This window comes from Simochromis diagramma, unplaced genomic scaffold, assembly GCF_900408965.1.
Source record: "Simochromis diagramma unplaced genomic scaffold, fSimDia1.1 OVJJ01000293.1, whole genome shotgun sequence".
In the NCBI taxonomy this organism is placed as follows: Eukaryota; Metazoa; Chordata; class Actinopteri; order Cichliformes; family Cichlidae; genus Simochromis; species Simochromis diagramma.
Window position 1 is genome coordinate 14,763,342 of NW_024386801.1, and position 21,333 is coordinate 14,784,674.

At 40.3% G+C, this 21,333-nt stretch overlaps 2 protein-coding genes across 3 annotated transcripts in view; one reads left to right on the plus strand and one right to left on the minus strand.

Annotated features, from left to right (window-relative positions):
• tasor2 (transcription activation suppressor family member 2) overlaps positions 1-2,908 on the minus strand; it is a 29,593-nt gene extending 26,685 nt beyond the window's left edge. Inside the window, exons 1-4 of one of the 2 annotated variants that reach the window (XM_040026074.1) lie at positions 2,111-2,908; positions 1,661-1,809; positions 1,275-1,370; positions 1,115-1,187 (exon numbers count right to left, since the gene is read on the minus strand). In XM_040026074.1, coding sequence (XP_039882008.1) covers positions 1,115-1,187; positions 1,275-1,370; positions 1,661-1,809; positions 2,111-2,144 — 352 coding nt within the window. In that variant the 5' untranslated portion in view covers positions 2,145-2,908. The other variant, XM_040026073.1, reaches the window with a different exon arrangement.
• On the plus strand, positions 316-20,997 carry asb13b (ankyrin repeat and SOCS box containing 13b). The gene is made up of 7 exons (XM_040026077.1): positions 316-951; positions 10,575-13,883; positions 14,542-14,741; positions 14,864-15,014; positions 16,859-16,993; positions 19,233-19,424; positions 19,514-20,997. The coding sequence occupies exons 2-7, from the start codon at positions 13,841-13,843 to the stop codon at positions 19,660-19,662; spliced, it is 870 nt and encodes a 289-aa protein (XP_039882011.1). The 5' UTR covers positions 316-951; positions 10,575-13,840; the 3' UTR covers positions 19,663-20,997.
• Positions 20,998-21,333: the final 336 nt, after the last annotated feature.

Consider the following 21,333-nt stretch of genomic DNA (forward strand, 5'->3'; position numbering starts at 1 on the left):
CCTAGGAAAATGAATGTCTCACACTTCCAAGAACACACCTCACATTGAGCAACAGTCTGACTGAATTACCTTAGGTACTGCAGTAAACACTAAATTTCAACAGACCATAACAGTAACATTTATCAGTTTAGAATAAAATAAAATCTAGTTACATAGTTAAAATGCAATAACATGCGTTTTCCTGCTTATGGTACAAGTAACTGAGTCAGTTTTGAAAAAGAAAAGAAAAGAAAACTTCATAGAAAATGCTTGAAAAATAGTGACATACTCAAGAGCAAGTTCTAAGGCGAGGTAGACAGCCACAAACTAGTCTAAGAAGTCTGTTCCGTCTTGTACTTTTTAGACTTTTTTAATTAGGAATGTCAAGTAACAAACATGTCAAGAATTAAAACATTTATGAGAGAAAGGTCATGAAAAAAAACCTATTGCACAACTGCAAGTCTGCACAGGATGTGCAGCAAAAAAAAACAAAACAAAAAAAAAAAAACACTGGCTGAGTCGATAACATGTGACACACTGAAGCTGTTGTTTTAAAGTGTCAAGCCGGTGCCATTTTCTCCTACAGTTCACTGCAAAACAGCTCCATAAAAACTGACTTTGACCAAAGTTTGCTCTTGATAACTGCTACTCTTTATCACAGTCCGTACTGGGCCCCGTGGGTGTCCCAGCAGCGTTTTAAACTGGGAGTTTTAAGGCTAAACAGAGCTAACAAGAATACAACTCGCAGTGCAAAACAGAAAGAAATGCCACAGTCTTCCTTAAACACCAATATCCCGAAAACCTCATGTAATGTATAGTTTCTGTTTCACACATTCTTTCACTTTCATTTGTATACATTCAGGGCTTTAATTTGCTTTCACTTTCAAAACAAGGCAGCACTGGACAAACAACACGGACTATTCTTTAGCTTGATCTGCAAATATGAAGGACAACTTATATCTGACCTTTAAGGTAAAATCCTGCTTATTAGTATTTTTATAGGTTTACAGCTAAGGAATTTATTAGAATAAGATTTTAACGTTGAGTTTTAACACATAGATATCATATGATATCAGGCTCAGACTGAGGGAGGGAAGGACAGGGTGGAGGATAAAAAATACATGTATATATATACCTTTAGAAGGATCTCCCAGAGTTGTACATGTGCTATTTCCAGTGAGCACACCGGTTTCTCGGAGTGCGTTAGCCTTTAAAACAAAAAAAAGGAGCACGATATGAGGATTCGGTTGATTGTGTGCGTTTTCTCAGCTGTGTCTGTGACCTCCAGTCCGTACCTTGTTGACATCGTCAAAGAGCAAAAAGCCATAGGACTCCTCTAGATCCTCGTCTGAATACCCAGCGTCTCTCCTTTTTGCTCGGAAGGCATTGTACTGATACAAAACAAATTTAAAAAAAAGAAACAAGGAAATCAGAATAAAGGCTGTGCTTCATGTAAGAGCAGTTCCTGTTTCAGGCATGAGAAATTTTACCCATGTGGGATTTCTTATGAGCTCAAAAGAGGGGAAATCTTCAATATTATATGTATAAAAGAAAAACAAAACCCACTGCATGTGTATAAGATACCATCTGGTGGGGTTTAACGACCGCGTGTTATTTAAATGTGGTTATACTGGGGCTATATAAAAATCTACTTAAATGCTGGGGAAAGACTTAGACTAACCTTTTCTTCCAAAGTTGGATTCTTTACCAAAACAGCAGACTTGTATCTGAAACACTGCTTCGACTCATCATACAAGTATGCACGTTGAAGTGGAGCCAAGATACTGTTTTTAAAGATGTCAGAAGAGTCTGGCACAGGTATCAAGACACCTAAAGAAAGTGGACAGAATGCAAACATGAGCGCAAAATCCACGAGACACTGGAAAATTACAGGCAACTGCGGATTGGATTTCAACCAAGGGGAAAAAAACTCTCCGAGCTGTTTCTCAATCCTGGAACAGGCTGTCCCCATTGGATATCCTTATCTACGCATTTATTTTCAGTTTTAACACATAACATTAGCGGGTGTCGAGTAAAGCAGGAGAAAAATCTCCCACCACACGACTTTTTTTTTTTAATCTTGAAGTGAAAGTCGTATAAGTGGTGCTGGTGGGGGAAAAGGGCTCATCACCTTTACTCCAGGCACCACCATTCCCACTTTCCATTGCTTATGAAATCTGTCGGCCTCCCTTTTCCTTTCGCTGAAAACTGCTCTCCCCGGATTCAAACATCACAACTCGGTAATTAGATCCCATGTATCCCACGTCAGATAAACCTTTCAAAGTCACTCGAGCTCCTGTCGCCGCCGTTTCAATAGACATATTAACACGAAAACCAGGAAGTTAGAAAATAGCTGTTTGTCCACAGCACGTAGAAGCAAAAATATCCACGTAGGTTCACGTTTATCGTTTCATAAACAACGCGTCTGTTTACTCATGAAAGCCCCTCAGTCCTCCACATGCCTCCTCGCGTGGGGACTCGGTGTTACTGTCGTCGGTTTCAAAAAGGAAACAGAAACCTATCGAGGCGAAGCATCCATCTTGAAAGTCTACACTGAACTGTGTTCGCAAGGCAGCTGCTGAAGCAATGCTGAAGCTAGTTTGCGCCTGCGGCTCACTTCTCCTGTGTGTGTGCGTGTCCGTTTTTTCCTGTCCCTTTCCCTCCTCCTCGCGAAGAAATACTGATTTATAACAACAAACAAGCTAACACCGTGGGGTTATATTTGAACGCTAACTCGTTATCAACTGGTTTGATGGGTTATATGGCTGATTGAACACCGTAACACGGTTTAGATAAACTACGGGAGGTGCGGGGGGAGTTATGGAGATTAGTGCTAACACGTCTTTAGCACGTTCCCATGAAATTTGGTTTCCCGGAAAATCCTGTTTACCAAATGCACAGGCAAACTCACGGTAACTTAACTAATCGCTATAAAAACTAGTGGAAATGTGTAGCTGCCTGTTTAGTAAAAAAAAAATAATACCAGGGGGGGTCGTGTTCTGCATGAGTCTATTTAAAAGGTTTTCTCTGTATAGACTGCTATGTTATGGTGGGCAGCTTCGCCTATATCGCTATCAAAGGTTACAGCACCTAACTAATAACCTGGTTTGAGTACCTAATTCATTGTGATTTATTTATTTATTTATTTATTTTTTACATGGAGTGGGACATTGCTCTAAGTCCATAGTTCACCCTTTGAGACACATGACAGCCTAGTTCCTCTGCACATCTGTTTGTTCCTCTCATTATGCTAAGAGCATGTGCAGTGCAAGTTCACACTGTGAGCTGAACAAAAACAAATATTTGATATGTTCCTTTATCTCGAAATAGCCTTTCTGCATACTGGACAAAGACACAGCTTCCTAGTTTGAAGAGTAAAGCCAGTGCAGACATGCTTCGAACCTGCATTCTTTTTAATGGCCACCTGGGGTGATAGCTGTGGTCCCAAAAAGACTTATGCTGCATTCCAAATAACTTGGATCTTAGATGTCGGAACTCGGGAATGGCATCAATCCTGAGTTAGCGTATTCCAGAAAAAGCGAGAAAAAAAACAGTATTTATTTTTCCAGATATCACAATAAATATGGCATAATACTTACTTTTTACTTAAAAACACTGCTGCACCTATCCATGGATAGAGCCTGGTTTTACAGTTTTGCTACTGTTTATGGCCCATGCTACCATGTTGGATTGTTAACGTCAGGTTCAAATTTTGATTGGGAACTCAGAAATTCTGACTTCTCACATCTGACCATTGCAACATCTCCCTCTGTATAATCTGTAAATCTCTGAGCTTCTGTTCTGATATAGAATTAAAAAACAGTGTTAAACACTGATACGGCTTTACAGCTGTGTCTTCAGCCAACCTTTGGTTGCAGCAACACAACATGCCAGGTTGCAAAAATTGAGATATGCAGCACTGGCAGAAGTTGTGGCTTGTGACAGTGGATGCGACGCCAATCAAGTATGCACACAGGCCTAGAGGCCTATCTGTGACTTCTTCCTCTTTGTGTTTAACGGCGGTTGGCAACCAACGTAAAGGAGCATTACCGCCTCCTACTGTTCCGGAGTATGGGTCAGACTTACAGCTTACAATCTGTATCCAAAAAACAATACAAAACCAAAAAAAAAAGACCCTACACTCTTTCATAAACACCTATATCCTTCAGAAACCCCACCAGTTCCCTCACCTGTGCCCTACTACCCTCCAACACACAGATTAAATTCCTCAATTCCCCGCTCCTTCAATCTATTCTGCAGAACTTTCCTCTCCACATCATAACCCTTGCACCGAAGTATTACATGCTCTACCGTCTCCTCCTCCTCCTGGCACACTCCACAAAGCCCTGTCTGATGTTCTCCTATCATCTGTAGTGTTTTATTTAATGCACAATGTCCCAGTCTAAGCCTGGTAATGACCACCTCTTCCCTCCTATTACCCCTATACAACCTACACCCTGCCACCTCCTTCTTAAGATGATACAATTGCCTGCCCTTACTCCCCGAATCCCACCGCTTCTGCCACTCCTGAACAACCTGCCTCCAAACAATATCTTTTGCTTCAGATCCGCTGCTTTTAATTTCCATCTCAGTCCTATTTTTAGTCAACGCTCCTTTTGCCAACCTATCCACCTTTTCATTTCCACTGATTCCTACATGAGCTGGCACCCAAAGAAAGTGAATATTGCCACCACAACACCTTATTCTGCTTATAGTCTCCAGAATAGTATACAGCATACCCTGCCTTGTCTTCGAACAAAATGATTGTAGACTTGAAAGAACAGCTGCCGAGTCAGAACACACTACCACCTGCCTGATTTTTGAACACTCTACCCATTTCAATGCTACCAAAATTGCTACCATTTCAATCGTGTACACTGCCAGTCCATCCGGAAGTGCGTCTGTTTATTTCAATATTTTTTGACGGAACTGCTATTCCAAACCCTGTAATTCCAGTATCTGGACTTTTAGCACCATCCGTGAACACATGAATACACTCAGGGTATTCATTCAAGCTGTGAAAATGAAATGCTGAAACAAGATCGACTCTTCCTTTCAATTTTCTCTTCAGATCCAGCAAGTACCAGTCCACAGGAGGGGTCTCCAGTAACCATGGAGGAACCACAGGGAACACTCCTGCAGGACATATTTTAAGTTCATACACTTGACACTCCTTAGCCCACTGATTCCCCACCTTTCCAAAATGATCCTTCTAACTTCTTCCATACTCCCAGCATTCCAAAAGTACCTCCTTTGTGGGATGTGCATCACCATGACCACCAAAATGAACCCAGTAATTCACAGACACTTGCGTCCTCCTAAGATCTAGGGGCATTTCTCCCATCTCCACCTGTAGGGCACTGACTGGAGACGTTTTAAAAGCGCCACAGCACACTCTAAGGGCTTCCGATTGCAGAACATCCAAATGTCTCAACACAGAAGGAACTGCTGAACACCCATAATCGAAGACTGATCTAATTAATGCCTGGTAAAGTCTTTTCAAAGCAGAAGAGCTCGCTCCCCAACCCCATCCCAGCTACACACCTCATAACATTAATAACTTTTTTGCATTTGGTTTCAATCTGGTCAATATGCTCCCTCCTCCATATCAGTCTTGAATCAAACACAACACCTAAGTACTTAAAAGAGCTCACTTTCCCAATTACCTCGTCATACAGTTTCAATGTCAAAGTCTCACTCACTTTTCTTTTGGTAAAGAACATCATTTTTGTTTTTTCCACTGAAAACCTGAATCCCCAGTCAAATCCCCACTCAACCACCAACAGCCTCCTGAACCTTGCCCACTAGGTGCTCAATATTTCTTCCTTTTTTTCCATAACATACCATCATTAGCAAACAAAGACCTCCTAATTCCCTCAGGAACATCAGAAAAAACATCATTGATCATTATAACAAAAAGCAGGGGACTAATCGCACTGCCCTGTGGCATTCCATTCTCAACTGTGCACTGACTAGAAATTGTAGACCCAATTCGCACTTGGATCTTCCTACCAGATAAAAAGTCTTGGATCCAATTGAATGTCCTGCCACCAATACCCAACTTATGCAACTTGATTAAAAGCCCATCCCTCCACAACATATCATATGCCTTTTCTATGTCAAAAAGACTGCCAAAACAGACTCTTTATTGGCCTGCGCTTTCCTAACAACATTCCCAAGTCTAATAATAGCATCAGTTGTGTTCCGAGCTGTCCTGAAACCACTTTGGTAATTGGCTAAAGCCCCTTTTCTTTCCAGCTCAAAGGACAGTCTTGCATTATCATACGTTCCATTAACTTGCACACATTTGATGTAAGAGCGATTGGTCTGTAGCTATCTGGTTTAGATGGATCCTTCCCGGGTTTTCTTATTGGCACAATAACAGCCTCCTTCCAAGTACTTGGGAGCTCACCCTTAATCCAAACTGTGTTAACCAAACACAGCAGTTTATTAAGCGCTTTCGTACCAAGGTTCTTCAACATTAAATAACAAATTTGATCCTTTCCCGGGGCTGTGGGCTTCGTTTTTTGAAGTGCTCTCACCATTTCCTCCCGAGAAAACACCGCATCCAAACTACTGTCTATGTGTGCCTTTCTTACTAAATCCTCCAAATACCGTGTTTTAGTTTGGCACATTCTGTCTTTTCCCAACACTGATATGTTATCAGAGCTATGAATCTTAGCAAAAGTTTTCACCATAACCTCCACTTTTTCCTGAGCTGTTACAAAGTTCTGTTGGCCTGAAGATAGAACTGGGTAATCCCATTCCCGCCGGTCACCTCCCATTCTTCTGACCATGCCCCAGACCTCCCCCACTGGAGTGGTTCTTCCTATTTTAGAACAGAACAACCTCCAACTGCTCCGCTTTGCTTGTCTCACTGTTCTTCTGACCACTGCCACTGCTTTTCTGTATGCAATCAGAGCTTGTTAAGGTTTCTTTGGAGAAATTTAAACGCCTTGTTTCTTTCCTTTACAGCAATTCGACATTCCTCTGTCCACCATGGCACCAAAGTCCTACTTTCCTTACCTTTACTGGTTGGGATTGAGGCCTTGGCGGCTACCATAAGTACTTCAATAAACTGATCATTCATTTGATCAACGCTACCAGACTCATCAACCTTGTCAATCGTTTCCTCACATAATTTTTGAAATTTTGTCCAGTCAGCCCTATGAAAACTCCACTTCTTATGCACCTCTCTTAGAGATACCTGTATCTTCCCTCCAACATCACAGAAAGCAGGATAATGGTCACTGCCTATGGTAGTGTCTGTTCTGATGGTCCACTGACTTATTCCTGCAAGGACAGTTGAGACTAGAGTTAAATCCAAAACTGACTCTGTTCCATTAACAACATTACATCTGGTCCCCCTACCATCATTCAGGCACACCAAATTGCATGTATCCATCAATTCCTCAATTACCTTACCATTTTTATCTGTGTGTGTGCCTTCCCACACTCTGCTATGGGCATTAAAATCCCCACACCAAATAACTCTGCGACAGTCACTTCCTTCAATTGAACGAAGACGCGGCAGCTCCAATCTGGCGCAAGGATTGTAGAAATTCACAATAACATTTGGTTCATTCCTGTCCCAAACCTCAATAGCAACATACTCCAAATCATTGCCTTTACCCAGGAGTCTATATGGAATGTCTTGTTTGACAAACGTTGCACACCCTCCACCACGGTCCCTGTCATTTCTTCTTATCTTGTAACCATACAACACAAAATCCAAAGAAGATTTAAGCCAAGATTCCTGTACACAAATGACATCAAGTAGTTTGATGAAATGCTTCAACTCTTGGCCATTGACCTACAGACTCCTTGCATTCCATTGAAGAATAAGTACCACAATTATGTAAAAGAACATCATGTTTCCTGACTTGACTGATAATTGAGGTTGTTCCTCACTTCTTCCCATGTCAGTCCTACTAACCCCAAGTGGTTAATTGCCGCCTTAACAATGAGCTGAATTTTCTCCTGCTTAGATCTCACATCAGCTATGGTGTTTATCACTCCTGCAATGAATGTAACCAATGCCATCTTATCAATAACCACACTATTTGTGTTGATCCGGGTAACTCTTTGATCCCGAGATGCACCCTGTCCTGGGTTGACGTTGACCTGTTCACTCACTCTCATCACCCTCACTGCTTCAGCATAGGAGATCTTCTTCTCCACCCTCACTTTTTGAATAGGTTTTCTTGTTTCATTCTCTCACATCCAGCATACGCAACACTGTGACTCCCACCACAACTACAACACTTTGGTTGAACTCCATCTCCACATTTCCCATATTTGTGATCTCCACCACACCGAGCACATCTCTTTTCCTTACAGTTTTTCGCTAGGTGTCCAAACCTTTGACAGTTAAAGCACCTCAGAGGTTTTAGGCATTGCTCCAACCAATTTTGCCAGCAGACGCCGCTGCCATCCGTCCTCTCTCCTTGATCCACCTCCCCTACCAACAAAACACCCTCCAGCCCTCACAGTATCACAAGCTTTCAAAATCAATCTCACCTCCACTCTTGCGACAACATTTCACCCACTCTATCTGTGACTTTCTGGCAGCACCCACTCATGAGGGAAGAATGAGTATTTCCCAACTGGCTGGAAGAAATCCTCCTTGTTAGCATATTGCTGTTGTCCCAGTTTGCATGGGAGTAACAGACGTGTCTAGGGACACGTTGCAAACCAGTTGTGCCTTTTGAAACAAACTGGTGGCAACACTGAGGAACAGCTTTTACTCTGAAGGTGAACCTTTTACATTTCTGGTTTGCGTTAAACTTTTCCACGTTTTACTATCACTGGACTAGTAGTTTTCGGGGTTTTTTTTTCTTCCAAATATTTGTAGTACATGAAAAACTAATGGCAACCACGGTTATGTTACTCTCTCATTTTGGGTTGTACTGTATAAAACATGAATAATTTTGCCATTTGAAGTGCTAGAAAGTATATTGTCCAAAATATTGTCATGAGCTAATGATTTGTGATTGACAAGTCATTACCCAATGCAATTTCAGTCTGATGTGCCCTTCTTCATAACATAGGGTTTCAAAACAACAAAATGGCAAAAATGCTCATCAAAAGGCTTCAAAACAAGACTTCACTAACCAGTTTGCAGCTGCAGAAGTAGCTGTCTTTTATACTGCCTATGATCAACATATAAGCAAAGACTGATCTGAGCTGCTAGCCAATATAATAACCAGACTATAAAATAAGTGTGTAAATGGGTTTTTACATAGAAAGCAATTTGGTTGCCATGCATCACTTTGTCACAGAGGCTTCATTGCTAGTGGGCATTCAAGACTTTGGTTGCCTAGCCCTCTATTTTATTTACCACCGTGTCATATGACAACCTACATAGTATAACATTAGACCCTAGAAGTAGGCAGATGTTGCAAAAGCTTCATTGTTAGATATTGAATATAAAAAGCAGAGAAGCTGTATTAACCAGATGGAAACTTCCAAGGCTAAAATATGAAGCTAATGTTAAAATGGCCAAAGCTACAGTTCTTTTTGACCACTAGCTTGCTAGCTTCTCATACTTACCGAATCTCTACTGTAGTGCTGACATTACTACAGAAATACCTCTTTACGGCCTGATACAAGCACAGTTTTGGTCTCTGTACCTCATTTTCCCATATTGAAAATGTGAATTTTTGGTGATTCTTGATCTTGGGCTTAGAGTTTCTAGTCAAGCTACTGTTGACTGCAAATGTTTAAATGTTTAAAAAGAAAGTCTTTAAGAATAATGTCTGTGAAGATTCTCAGTCATCCAGGTCATCGTAGTCAAAGGAGCTTGCAAAGAAAAGCGTCTGGACTTCTTTAAGTTACTTGAAGACGTTTCACCTCTCATCCGAGAAGCTTCTTCAGTTCTAAGGTCAAATTGTGGAGAGTCCCAGATATAAACCTAGTGGGAGTAGAGCCACCTCCACAGGACAAGACTCAGCTGTCCATCTGCATCTTAAGGATAAAGGTCACTCTTTCGAGGATGCCAATGTTCACATTTTGGACAGAGAGGACAGATGGTTTGAAAGAGGAGTGAAAGAAGCCATCTATGTCCACTGTGAGCGACCATCTTTGAACAGAGGCGGTGGTTTACGACACCAACTCTCTGCCATCTATAATCCAGTTTTGAGATCCCTTCCCAGACGCCTTAACGCCCACTCACATCCTGGGCCATCTGACCTCAGGAATTCGCATGATAAGGTGGGGCCAGGTTTCATAATGAACTCACCCGAAACTCTGGCTGATTGGGACCCACACCCAGTTTCACACCTTGGCTCAGGCGATTAGAGGATCATCAGGGGTCCTTTTGTCCCTCTGTGGGGGGATACTCCCACTAGGTTTATATCTGGGACTCTCCACCATTTGACCTTAGAACTGAAGAAGCTTCTCGGATGAGAGGTGAAACGTCTTCAAGTAACTTAAAGAAGTCCAGACGCTTTTCTTTGCAAGCTCCTTTGACCTTTAAGAATAATCTTCCCCCACGTTGCAACATTTGTGATTCAAGGGTTCTACAGGAAATAAACAGTCATATTGACTTCCTCTCTTGTGTTGATTTATTTTTTGTGTTCTGCTTGTCTTCTTAGACATGACAAATGGCTTGAAAGCGGCCAGCAAATGCAGAGCTATGGCTAGTGATGTGCAGAAAAGCATCTATGCAAGTTTTTCCAGGTAAGTAACCATGACGGAATCTACATGGCTACAAGGAACAAACAGAAGCTTCATGATGAACCCAGCCTGTGAGTGGATAGGAGAATGACACAATTGGAGAGGCTATGTCTTTGTTATGACTGTCACTTGTACCTTGTTTAGCTAAGCTAATTGTGGAATGACAAATAAAGAAATGCTTGAAACACAGTATAAAAGCTGACCTCCAAGATCAAGATGCACTGGTGTCTGATTACAGCACTCTGTAAAGGTAAGTGGCTTCTATAGAAGAAGCCTCAGAAACCATAACTTTGGAAAAACAGACCGTAACAAAGTCAAAAGATATTAAATATATATTGACAAATAACAATGCTTCTAGAAGAAAATTGTTTGGATAGATGAAACAAAATGAGAATCTTTTGATAAGTGAAATTACGTTTTTGCTCACAGAAAATAATAAAGTAAGAATAAATGCACAGCATGGAGATGAAGAAAAGAAGAGTGATATCAGAAGTGTATCAGCTCGTTCTGAAGAAAGACATGCAGTGTCATAATCACAGGACATGGTTGCACAAACAGGATAATGACATGCATCTAAAAACAGACATGAAATAAGCAGAATCTCACAGGCATTTGGCAAATGTGATCCATTAAGCCTGAGAGGAGGTGACAAGTGTTCTGAAGAAGACTCACACGATGGTGAGAAGTGTACATGTCTGATAAACGGCTTCAAAACACACTGCTGTGTGGTCGCTGATTGATGCTTATGGTTTGCTTGTTTAAGGAACAACAAGCGCTGACAAACATACACTGCCACAATGTGTGTGTGTGCTCATGGTCTTAAAGAAGACAAGAACTGGAGGCCTTGTCATTGCAAGCTGATATAACGTTGCTTCTCCGTCACATCATCATTCATGTTGGTTGGTGAATGATTGCAGTGGTGTAGCATTGTCTGGCAATGGTAAACACAAACACTGATAGCTAATTTGTAATTTCCATTTATATTACAATAGAAGCTCTGCCGTTAGATATAAAGTGCAAGTATGAGAAGCTAGCAAGCGTGCTCACTTCAGCAAAAATCTTTCCAACACAGTTCACCTGGAGTCAGATCTTTTATTTCTTCAAATTTTGTTGATAATTTTTGTTTAACCTTGAATGCTTAAGGCCAAAAATCTTACATGTTGCACCTTGACTACAACCTCCTGTGTAAAAGATTTGCAGTGCTTAGTTGTTAATGCTCAACCCAGCAGTCAAATATGGAGTTTCTAGGCATGACAAAAAGAGGAAGACTACAGCAAACGAGGACACGCAGATGGTTGGTGTGACAGAAGACGATGCTGGGGATACGATAGGATCGAGAGAGATGAAAGCTGAAAGAGGAAGTTTAATTTTTAATGCTTCATGAGGGTGTCTCCAGAAAAACAAACAAACAAACAAAAAAACTAAAATCTAAAAACATTGGTTAAATGACTTTTCCCTTTCCATTGAGGGGAAGTGGTAACTGGGTGGCAAATGGTCAGTCCTGTGGCCATACACATATCTACCAGAATGAACTCACCAATAACCACTGTTACCATGGATCATGAAATATAGGGTGGAATCCATCCCACAGTTAACCTGTTTACTTAACCTTATCTAACCTAGGAGTTGCAACTGAAATATAAAATAGCACTTAAGTGACATCATGAGTTAATGTGTCATGCTAGCTAAAGCTCGCCAAGCTAGCTCTAAACAGGCACATGCCATAAACAAATGAATAAAAAACAGTTCTTTACATGCCACATTATTGACAGCGATGTAAACCTTTTTTATTTGCTGGTTAAAGTCATTAGATAAAGTAGAGAAACTGAAAAAGGAAGCTAATATGGAAGTGTGAAAAACTGAGGTTGACTCCAGAAGTGATGCAATTCACGCTATGTTAATACACCAATTTTTAAAGGATTACAAAACATGTTTACACTTTAGTACAAAAAACAATTTACACATTTTTATAAGTCATTCCACAGGATAATGGATTGACAGGTGTCATGTTATGATGTAAACAGATATTAGTCTCGTGTTTGTAAACTGTTTCTTACTTTTAAGAAACCCCTGATTAGACACAGTGTCAGCCAAAAGTTTCCTGGATGAGGAACCGAGGCAGAACAGTACACTGTATATTAACAATTTGTGCATTAGACACAGTTCAATAAATTGCATTTTTTGGGATACAGTGTGTGGAGAGATATTTGCAGACAGTGACACTAAGATGACAAACATCTGAAATATGGGAAAGTCTGGCGGTTCCTGATTGCATTATTGCTTTTGTGCTCAGCTGGTGTTGTGCCAAAAAGTGATTTCCAATGTTTCTGTGTTTTGTTTTGTTTTAAATCTTTGCTTATCGGCTGTAGTCAACAGGAGTTGTGAAGGGGTTGTATAAAAAAAAGAAGGTAAAGGAATTATATGTTTTTTGTTCTCTGTGTTCTTCATTATAGTCAGTCAAAAGCTACAATCAAAAAAAATGATTGCAGCTTCTACAATGTGTCAGGAATGTTCTTTCTGGCTCAAAATGACTCATAAGACTCATAAGTATCTCATAAGATACGTTTGACAGAATATAGACCAACATTTTAAATATTTACAGATTCTTTGTTTTTTGTTTTGCTTTTTGGCAAAAACCAGAATACACTTTCTATCACGACACTGGGATTTGGTCTACATCTTTGGTGGACTTTTCCATGTTGCATCACAAATAGCAACTTCTGCTTCCAAAAATGAAAAACACCAAGGCTTCAAAATAGGTCCAAAACCCATTGCTCTGTCCGTCTTTTATATACAGTCTATGCTTTGAATCCACAAAATGGATTTTAAAAATGTGCTACACAAATAAATACATATGTCCTATTATTCTGCATTACTAAAGAACCACAACATATACAATATATATTTATATTTATATATACATATATAAATGTGTGTGTGTGTGTCCTTTATTATTTTCATTTATCTGTAATAATCATAACCCTTCGCCTACATATCCCAGAATTCCCCGGCGTTGTTTATTTAGGCTAAACCTCAGCTGCTCAGACTCTGCACAGGGTTGCACGGTGTGTGTGGTAGTACTCGTAGTAATGCAGTCCTTTCGATTTTTGTTGCTTTGCTTCAAAATGAAAACCATGCTCGGCTAAATCTGCGTTGCTGAGAGAGACAAAAACAGGAACATGAAATGGAGATCACACGGGCCAGACCGTCCTTGTATGGAGAAATCGGTAAGTAGCTTAGAGTTGGTGACTAACAGTAACCAAGACAGCCGTTTCAATAAGGAGTCTGGCGGTTATTATCCCGATGATGCCAGCAGATCCTAGATTTATTAGCTTTTCATTGCCTGCCTTTCATCTTTCTTTGACGATGCTGATTAAGGCTAGCCTTAAGCCAGCATGGTATCTTAAACTGGTTGACGTTCGTCTGAGAGCATGACGTCGCGCTTTAAGCTCGTTGCTGAAACCAGCAGGCATTGAACTGCCTGTTGTGCAACTAGTTCAGCAGTGGATCCATTATAACGCACACCTCACACCATGTAAGACAAATACATGTGCTATTCAGGTGGGTTGGGCCCTGCTGCACACGTGCAGAGCACTAGTGTCATTTGTGTTTAGGTTGTGAGAAACCACTTTCTCCCACTTTGTCATGTTCCCAAACCTCTTCTCCTTTCCTGCGCATTTGTCATCACTTTATGTTATTTAATGGGTAACTCTATACAAAGTTGTCTTGACATGGGATTAAGAGCTGCATGTTTTATGAGGAGAAGAAACACTCTGGCTTTTCTTTTAGAAAGAAGTAGTATAAACGCTCATACATCCCCTCAACCCCCTTCCCTTGACTGTGAATAGATGCTCTTAGGTTTTGTTTGGTTTCACATCTTTGCAGCACACGGCCTTGGATTCTGGACAGACCGGTCAGCAGTGCACGAGGCTGCTGCACAAGGCAGGGCCTTCCAGTTGCAGCAGCTGATCGAGGGAGGTGCCGCAGTTAACATAGTGGCTGTGGACTCCATCACCCCCCTGCACGAGGCCTGTATACAGGGACAGGCCCAGTGTGTTAGACTGCTGCTGGATGCTGGCGCACAGGTGAGGAGGTTTTGTGGTGCTACCTGACTTCGGCACGTCACTAGAGAATCAAGCACAGTTGGTGGCTTAGGTGGTAGCTCAACATGGTGCATGTGTGCTGTCATTACGGCCCTGTCCTTCAGGTGGACGCTCGTAACATCGATGGTAGCACGCCGCTGTGTGATGCGTGTGCAGCTGGAAGTCTGGATTGCGTCAAGCTGCTGCTGGAGTATGGAGCAACTGTAAATCCTCCACTGTTCACCTTCTCACCTCTTCATGAAGCCTGCATGGGAGGTGTGTGTTTTCCAACACAACATTGTGCATAATCATATTTTAAGCCATGTCAGTTGATTAAAATACACTATACTGCCAAATGTATTCAGTCACCCTTCAAAATCATTGAATTCAGGTGTTCCAATCACTTTCATGGTCATAGGTGTATAAAATCAAGAAGCTAGGCATGCAGACTGCTTCTATAAACATTTGTGAAAGAATGAGTCACTCTCAGGAGCTCAGTGAATTTGAGTGTGGCACCCTGATAGGATGCCACCTGTGCAACAAGTCCAATCGTGAAATATCCTCGCTACTAAACATTCAGCAGTCAACTGTAGTGGTATAATAAATAAGTGGAAGCAACTCAGCCACAAAGTGGTAGGACCCGTAAAAATCGCAGAGCAGGGTCAGCGGATGCTGAAGCGCATAGTGCGCAGAGGTCAGCAACTTTCTGCAGAGTCCATCGCTATAGACCTCCAAATTTCATGTGTCCTTCAGATTAGCTCAAGCTTCATGCAATGGTTTTCGACCCCAGTTGGGTGTCGGCCCTACCCGTTGCGACATGACTGCGCACCAGTGCGCAAAGCAAGGTCCATAAAGACATGAATGAGCCAGTTTGGTGTGGAAGAACTTGACTGGTCTGTACAGAGTCCTGACCTCAACATGATAAAAGGCATTTGGGAAGAATTCGAGTGGAGACTGTGAGCCAGGCTTTATGTGTCTCTCACAAATGCACTTCTGGAAGAATGGTCAAAAGTTCCCATAGACACCTAAACCTTATGGAAAGCTTTCCCAGAAGACTTGAATGGTTATAGCTGCAAAGGGTGGGCTGACATTATATTAAACCCCATGGATTAGGAACGGGATGTAACTCAAATTCAAATTGGGTGTGAAGGCAGATGAGCCAACACTTTTGGCAAGATGGTCTCTCTAGTGGAGAAACAGTGCAGCTGTATTGTAACAGAGACCTTTATGGCTCCGGTGGTGAATACAATGGGAATCAGTGTACTTAAAGCTGTAGCTCCACCTGCACAAATCCTCTCCATTGTATTTAAAACAAAAAACAAAAAACTAGACGAGCAGGTTCGCCGACTCTCGCTGACCAGTGTTAAGACAGACGGTGATTGTGGGCACAGCTTTGCAATGATGTAAATGTCAACGTGACTGAAACTGCATCCAGGGCTTGGGGCTTGGTGCTTGGTTTGTGACATACTCGTTTTACAATAATGACTACAAAAGTGACACAGAGATGTTTGTTTATTTATTTTTTTGTTCTTGTGGAATTTACTATGTTCCCAGTCCATCTGTCATAGAATCACCAAAGCTTCAGATGGCACACCACACAGCCCAAGTTAAAAAGATAACCGTATGAATGCACAGCTTCACCTGTTAAAGGTATATAGTTCATATGGATCAGAATGACTGGAACATGTAGGACAAACTTATTTGGAAAGCAGTCCTGGGAAAAAAGTCTTTGTGCCGACCTTCAGGTTCTCTGTAGAAAGATGGAAGGATGCAGAACAAACCACTTACAGACTGTGTCACCCTGAGTTTCACAACTATTTTCAGCTTAATATTTATAAGAAAAAAGTTCTTAAAGTCCAGCTGTGATTCTCTTAATGGCATTACACATGGTTACAAATGCATTGAGAGGGACACCGAAAAGGACTATTTCTTCTGATACTAATAATTATTGCTGCTAAAATTCCAAATGTACCTACCTGCATCGCCAACATTTGCTCAACTGCAGAACTTTTTAGGTTTATACAACTGGAATTAGTTATTTTCTGTGTGTGTGTGTGTTTGTTTGTTTGTTTGTTTGTTTGTTTGTTTGTTTGTTTGTTTGTTTGTTTTGTAAATATCAGGGAATTCAGATTGTGTTCAGCTCATGATCGATCAAGGAGCTCACATGGAGGCCCATGACTGCCACTATGGGACACCGCTCCATGTAGCCTGTGCCAGGCAACATTATGACTGCGCCAAAGTTCTCCTCAACGCAGGTGAGTCCAGAGGCCTGTACCACAAAGCAGGATTTGAGCTTTTCAGGGCAATTTCAGGGTGGTTCACTTATTACCAGGTTATATCGCCATGCTAACTTAACCTGTGAACCTGAATTCTCTGAGAATAGCATCACATTAGTGGAAGATTCATCAATCAGACCTGTGTGCTCATATAGTAGGAGGGTCTAAATTTTGTAATTTTTACTTTATTTTATGGTATATCTTTTTTTGTTTCCCTGATGGATTCACAAAATCTATAATGACTATAGATTATTGAATCCAACTTTATTTCTTGACATTTTTCCAGTTATTTTTAAGGTTCTGTAGCTTTAGCAGTAATCTGTCGTTCTACAACAGAGCACCTCTTTGTACTTATGGACTTTATATCACATTTGCACAGATTAAGCCAGTGTTTGGATTCTATTTTTATATTTATTCTTTACTCGCAGACCATTAAACACCACTGGGACTGCAACTCTCTCTTACACATTAGTTTAATGAAATACGTTAATGTGACTAAGTCTTGGGCTATTCCTTATTTCTTTATATTTTTCTGCCAATTAGGCGGATATTCTTGTACTATCTTTTTGTAAAGTGGTCTTAAACAATAGTTCTCCAGGCTTGCCAAAGACCTTTCAAAGTTTTTCTTTGGATATTGGTTGCTTTTTTATGGGAATATTTTCTTGCTTAAACCACTGAACACTATGAATCATTCAAGCGTAAAAAAGACGAAACAGTGTCCAGTTAGCCCTGAAAACTTTGGTATCTTTAAGGACTTTGTTACTAGCACATTGTTGGGTAAAACGAATCTGTGTCAAATGCTAAAGATAAAAGTTTGACAGACATAATATAGTATTTTGGATGTGAGAGATGCATCTGGCTTTTCAGGTGATCAATCTTTTCAAATTGGGGGCAACAAGTCTTATGGAGTGATAATTCCAAATTGGTAATTTTTGGTTTGAATCATGAACATATACAGAGGAGGTCAGGAGAGAGGCATAACAGTGTCTACAACCATCTGTAAAACACGGTGGAGGCTGTGTCACGGTTTGGGTTTGCATTTCTGCCAGTGTTGTTGGAGATTGTTTTGAACTTGATGGATTTATCAATGCAATAAATTACCATCAGATTTTTAGCTCACACAGCTACTTTGTTTGCTCTTGATGTGTTATTACTTTAGTATAGTTGCCTCTCTGTAAAAATGAGCTGACTGGCTGCCTGTCCATAACAAGGTTCGTGTGACTGCATATCATGTCGATATTAAGATTAAGCGAATTCAAATCACTGAAAAAGATCTCTGGTGTTTCCTCTGCGCACCACGGCTGATGAAATTTACAGTTATGATGTACTATTCAGTCATCATGGATTAGAGATAATTTAGTGTGATATGCTGTCTTATCTGTGCTTCTTTAAAAAAAAAAAAAAAAAAAAGACTAATAAGCTGTTTTTAGAGCAGAAACAAAACATGCTGCATTACTTAGTAATGACAGCATTATTATAACCATGATATCATAGCTTGTTCCATAATAAAATCTCTTATACCTATAACATGTTAATGGCATGTATGTAACTCTCAGTCTAAAACTTAAAATGGCATGGCATGCAGGGTACTGGCATTTTTAAACTTTTTCTGAATAAGACGAAAAATAATCTAAACATCTAAACATCTAAACACAGGAAGTTGACTTCTCTTCGTTGTTATGCGTAGCACTTTAGACTTTGAGCGTGGACCTCGTCTTTCAGTATCCTCTATTAATATTTGTATCAGTGGATCCATCCACAGTTTCACTGTTCCAACGTCTGTCAGTAGTAGCAGCTACAAGCATACCCCACTGGATCTGAAGCTTCCTCTCTTATCTGTACATAGAGCTAGCTCAGTCTGTTTTTTATAATACATTTAGGCTAAAAAGGTCAGCAAACAACATTGATAGTAATGGACTTACTGAAAAGGACCTGCAGCCATTACCAGGATATATGTATATATATATATATATATATATATAGATATATATATATATATATATATATATATATATATATATATATATATATATATATATATATATATATATATATATATATATATATATATATTTTTTTTTTTACTGTAATATTTGGTGTCAAACATATTTCTTGCTTTATAAAGTGATTATGATGTTTATAATTTCTATTAAAAACACAACCTTGGGCATCAGCAGCGCTTTCCTCTCTCTTAGAAGTTTGTTTTCCTTTTTGAAAGGGGCAAACGTGAATGCTGCCAAGCTCCACGAGACAGCTCTTCATCACGCAGCCAAGGCAAAAAACACAGATTTGATTGAGTTGCTTGTGGAGTTTGGGGGGAATGTGTACGCCACGGATAACCTGAACAAGAAACCTATCCACTACACCACTCTGGGATCCCCATCGTATCTCTGCCTCGAGTTCTTTGAGAGTGAGTATCCACCTAGAGTACATCCTGTTTATTTTAGTCCATCAAGAACACTAGTGACGCATAACTTGAGATGGCTTTTTCTGTCTTAGATAACCCCCTGAGTTTACAGCAGATCAGCAGGGTGGCAGTGAGGAGGATTCTCGGCACAAGAGCGCATAAAGTTGTTTCTAGGCTGGACTTGCCTAATCGTATCATAAGCTTCCTGTCTTACATTCCGGCTCCAGTCATTGAAATTTAATCGCTGGTTGCAACGGCTGTTCCTGTGGCCCTTTCTTCTGAAAATCATGTGACAGGATGTTTGAGCTGACAGTGATACCACACAGATGTCTTAACATTTCCCAAACTAGATGGGTGTATAGATTTTTATTTTATTTTATTTTTTTCAGTTAAATATGATGACTTTTTGTCTAAGCAAACTGAAAATGGGATTTTTTTTTTTTTTTAAGGTCATAGCTACAGCAACAAATTATTCTGACAAACTGAAAGAAAACCCTGCAGTATTTAGCCTTGACGTTTGACGTAGTTGGCAAACCTTAGCCTCTGCATCAAATGAATGGTAGGTCAAATGTTTTTTTTTTTTTTTTTTTAATGCCCTTTTCCTCTAATTTGCTCCACCCAATACCGAGAAAAATCTCCGCACCTTCTAGTGTTTAGGGCTTTGTTCCTTGGTAGGTTGTGCACAATTTAGGCGAGCAATTTGCTGCTCTGTGCGAAGACCGAAAGATTAATTTTTGCCTTTTAAGGCCATGCACAGCAAGTGTCAACCTTACACAGGGGGTTTCCATATTTTAGATGTCCTTTGAGAACTGTGGTGGTGTGTGCCGACTTGTCTGGCACACTCCCGGTGTGTATTTGTTGCAACAGGCCAAGTTCCACCTTTTAATATCCATTATTAGTAGTTTTGATTTCATGTACTCCCCCCCCCCCCCCCCCCCCCAGTACTGATACCAAGTCCTGAATTGGTATCAGTATCGGAGCGCACCTGTGTGTATTCAGAGTCTTTGGCAGCACCACTCATCATTTCACATTTCTTGGAATAATTTGTGTTGATATAACACAGTTTGCTTTGTGGAGTTTGAGATGACAAGAAAATACTTGTCTTGTTCTTGACTTGAGTCAAGAACAAGACAAGTATTTTCTTGCTATACTTGTCAAAGTATGTGTGAATGTAAGTTTGAAAACCAAAAAAAACTAAAACCCTGCAATATCCCGTAATACTACATTAACTGTTTTGGCAACATGTGGTTTGATTACTAGGACTGTATATGAATATGAATTTGTATATATTCTGTAAGTATTTATTTTTAATGTAAATTTGTACATAATACAGATGGTTCTACCTCTATCAAATCTGTGTAAATAAATACCAGATGACTACCACATGAATTTAAAAATAACTTGGTGTTGTTTTAATTGGACTTCAAGCGTCATTTTTAAAAAAAAAAAAAAAATTTTTTAAACACCCACAAAACTGTTTTAGATTTACAGGTACTTCATTTCCTTTGGAATTGACAGACTGCGTGAAATGAATGGAAAGTTCCACTGGAAAAAAAACAACTTAAAAAACAACAACAACAAACCCCCCCCCCCCCCCCCCTCCCCCCCAATGGGTTTGGGAACCAAGCTTCACCAGTTGGCAATGCTTAGCTGGAAATGATCTGAAATGGCGTTTTCAGGAACTAATATTGTCAAAGGATAGATAGATATATTATGACAATAGCATCTTTCAGTCACATAGCAGACTCAAGTACATCATTGGTATCTTAACATGGAAACTTTTGGAAAGACAAGTATTTTCTTAATGGCAGTTTATTGGTTTCTGTGCAAAACTGTTTAAAATGGGCTCAACCAAAACACGTCCTTTCAAAATGGCACAACTGCAGATAAACAACGTGTAGGTGGTTGGACA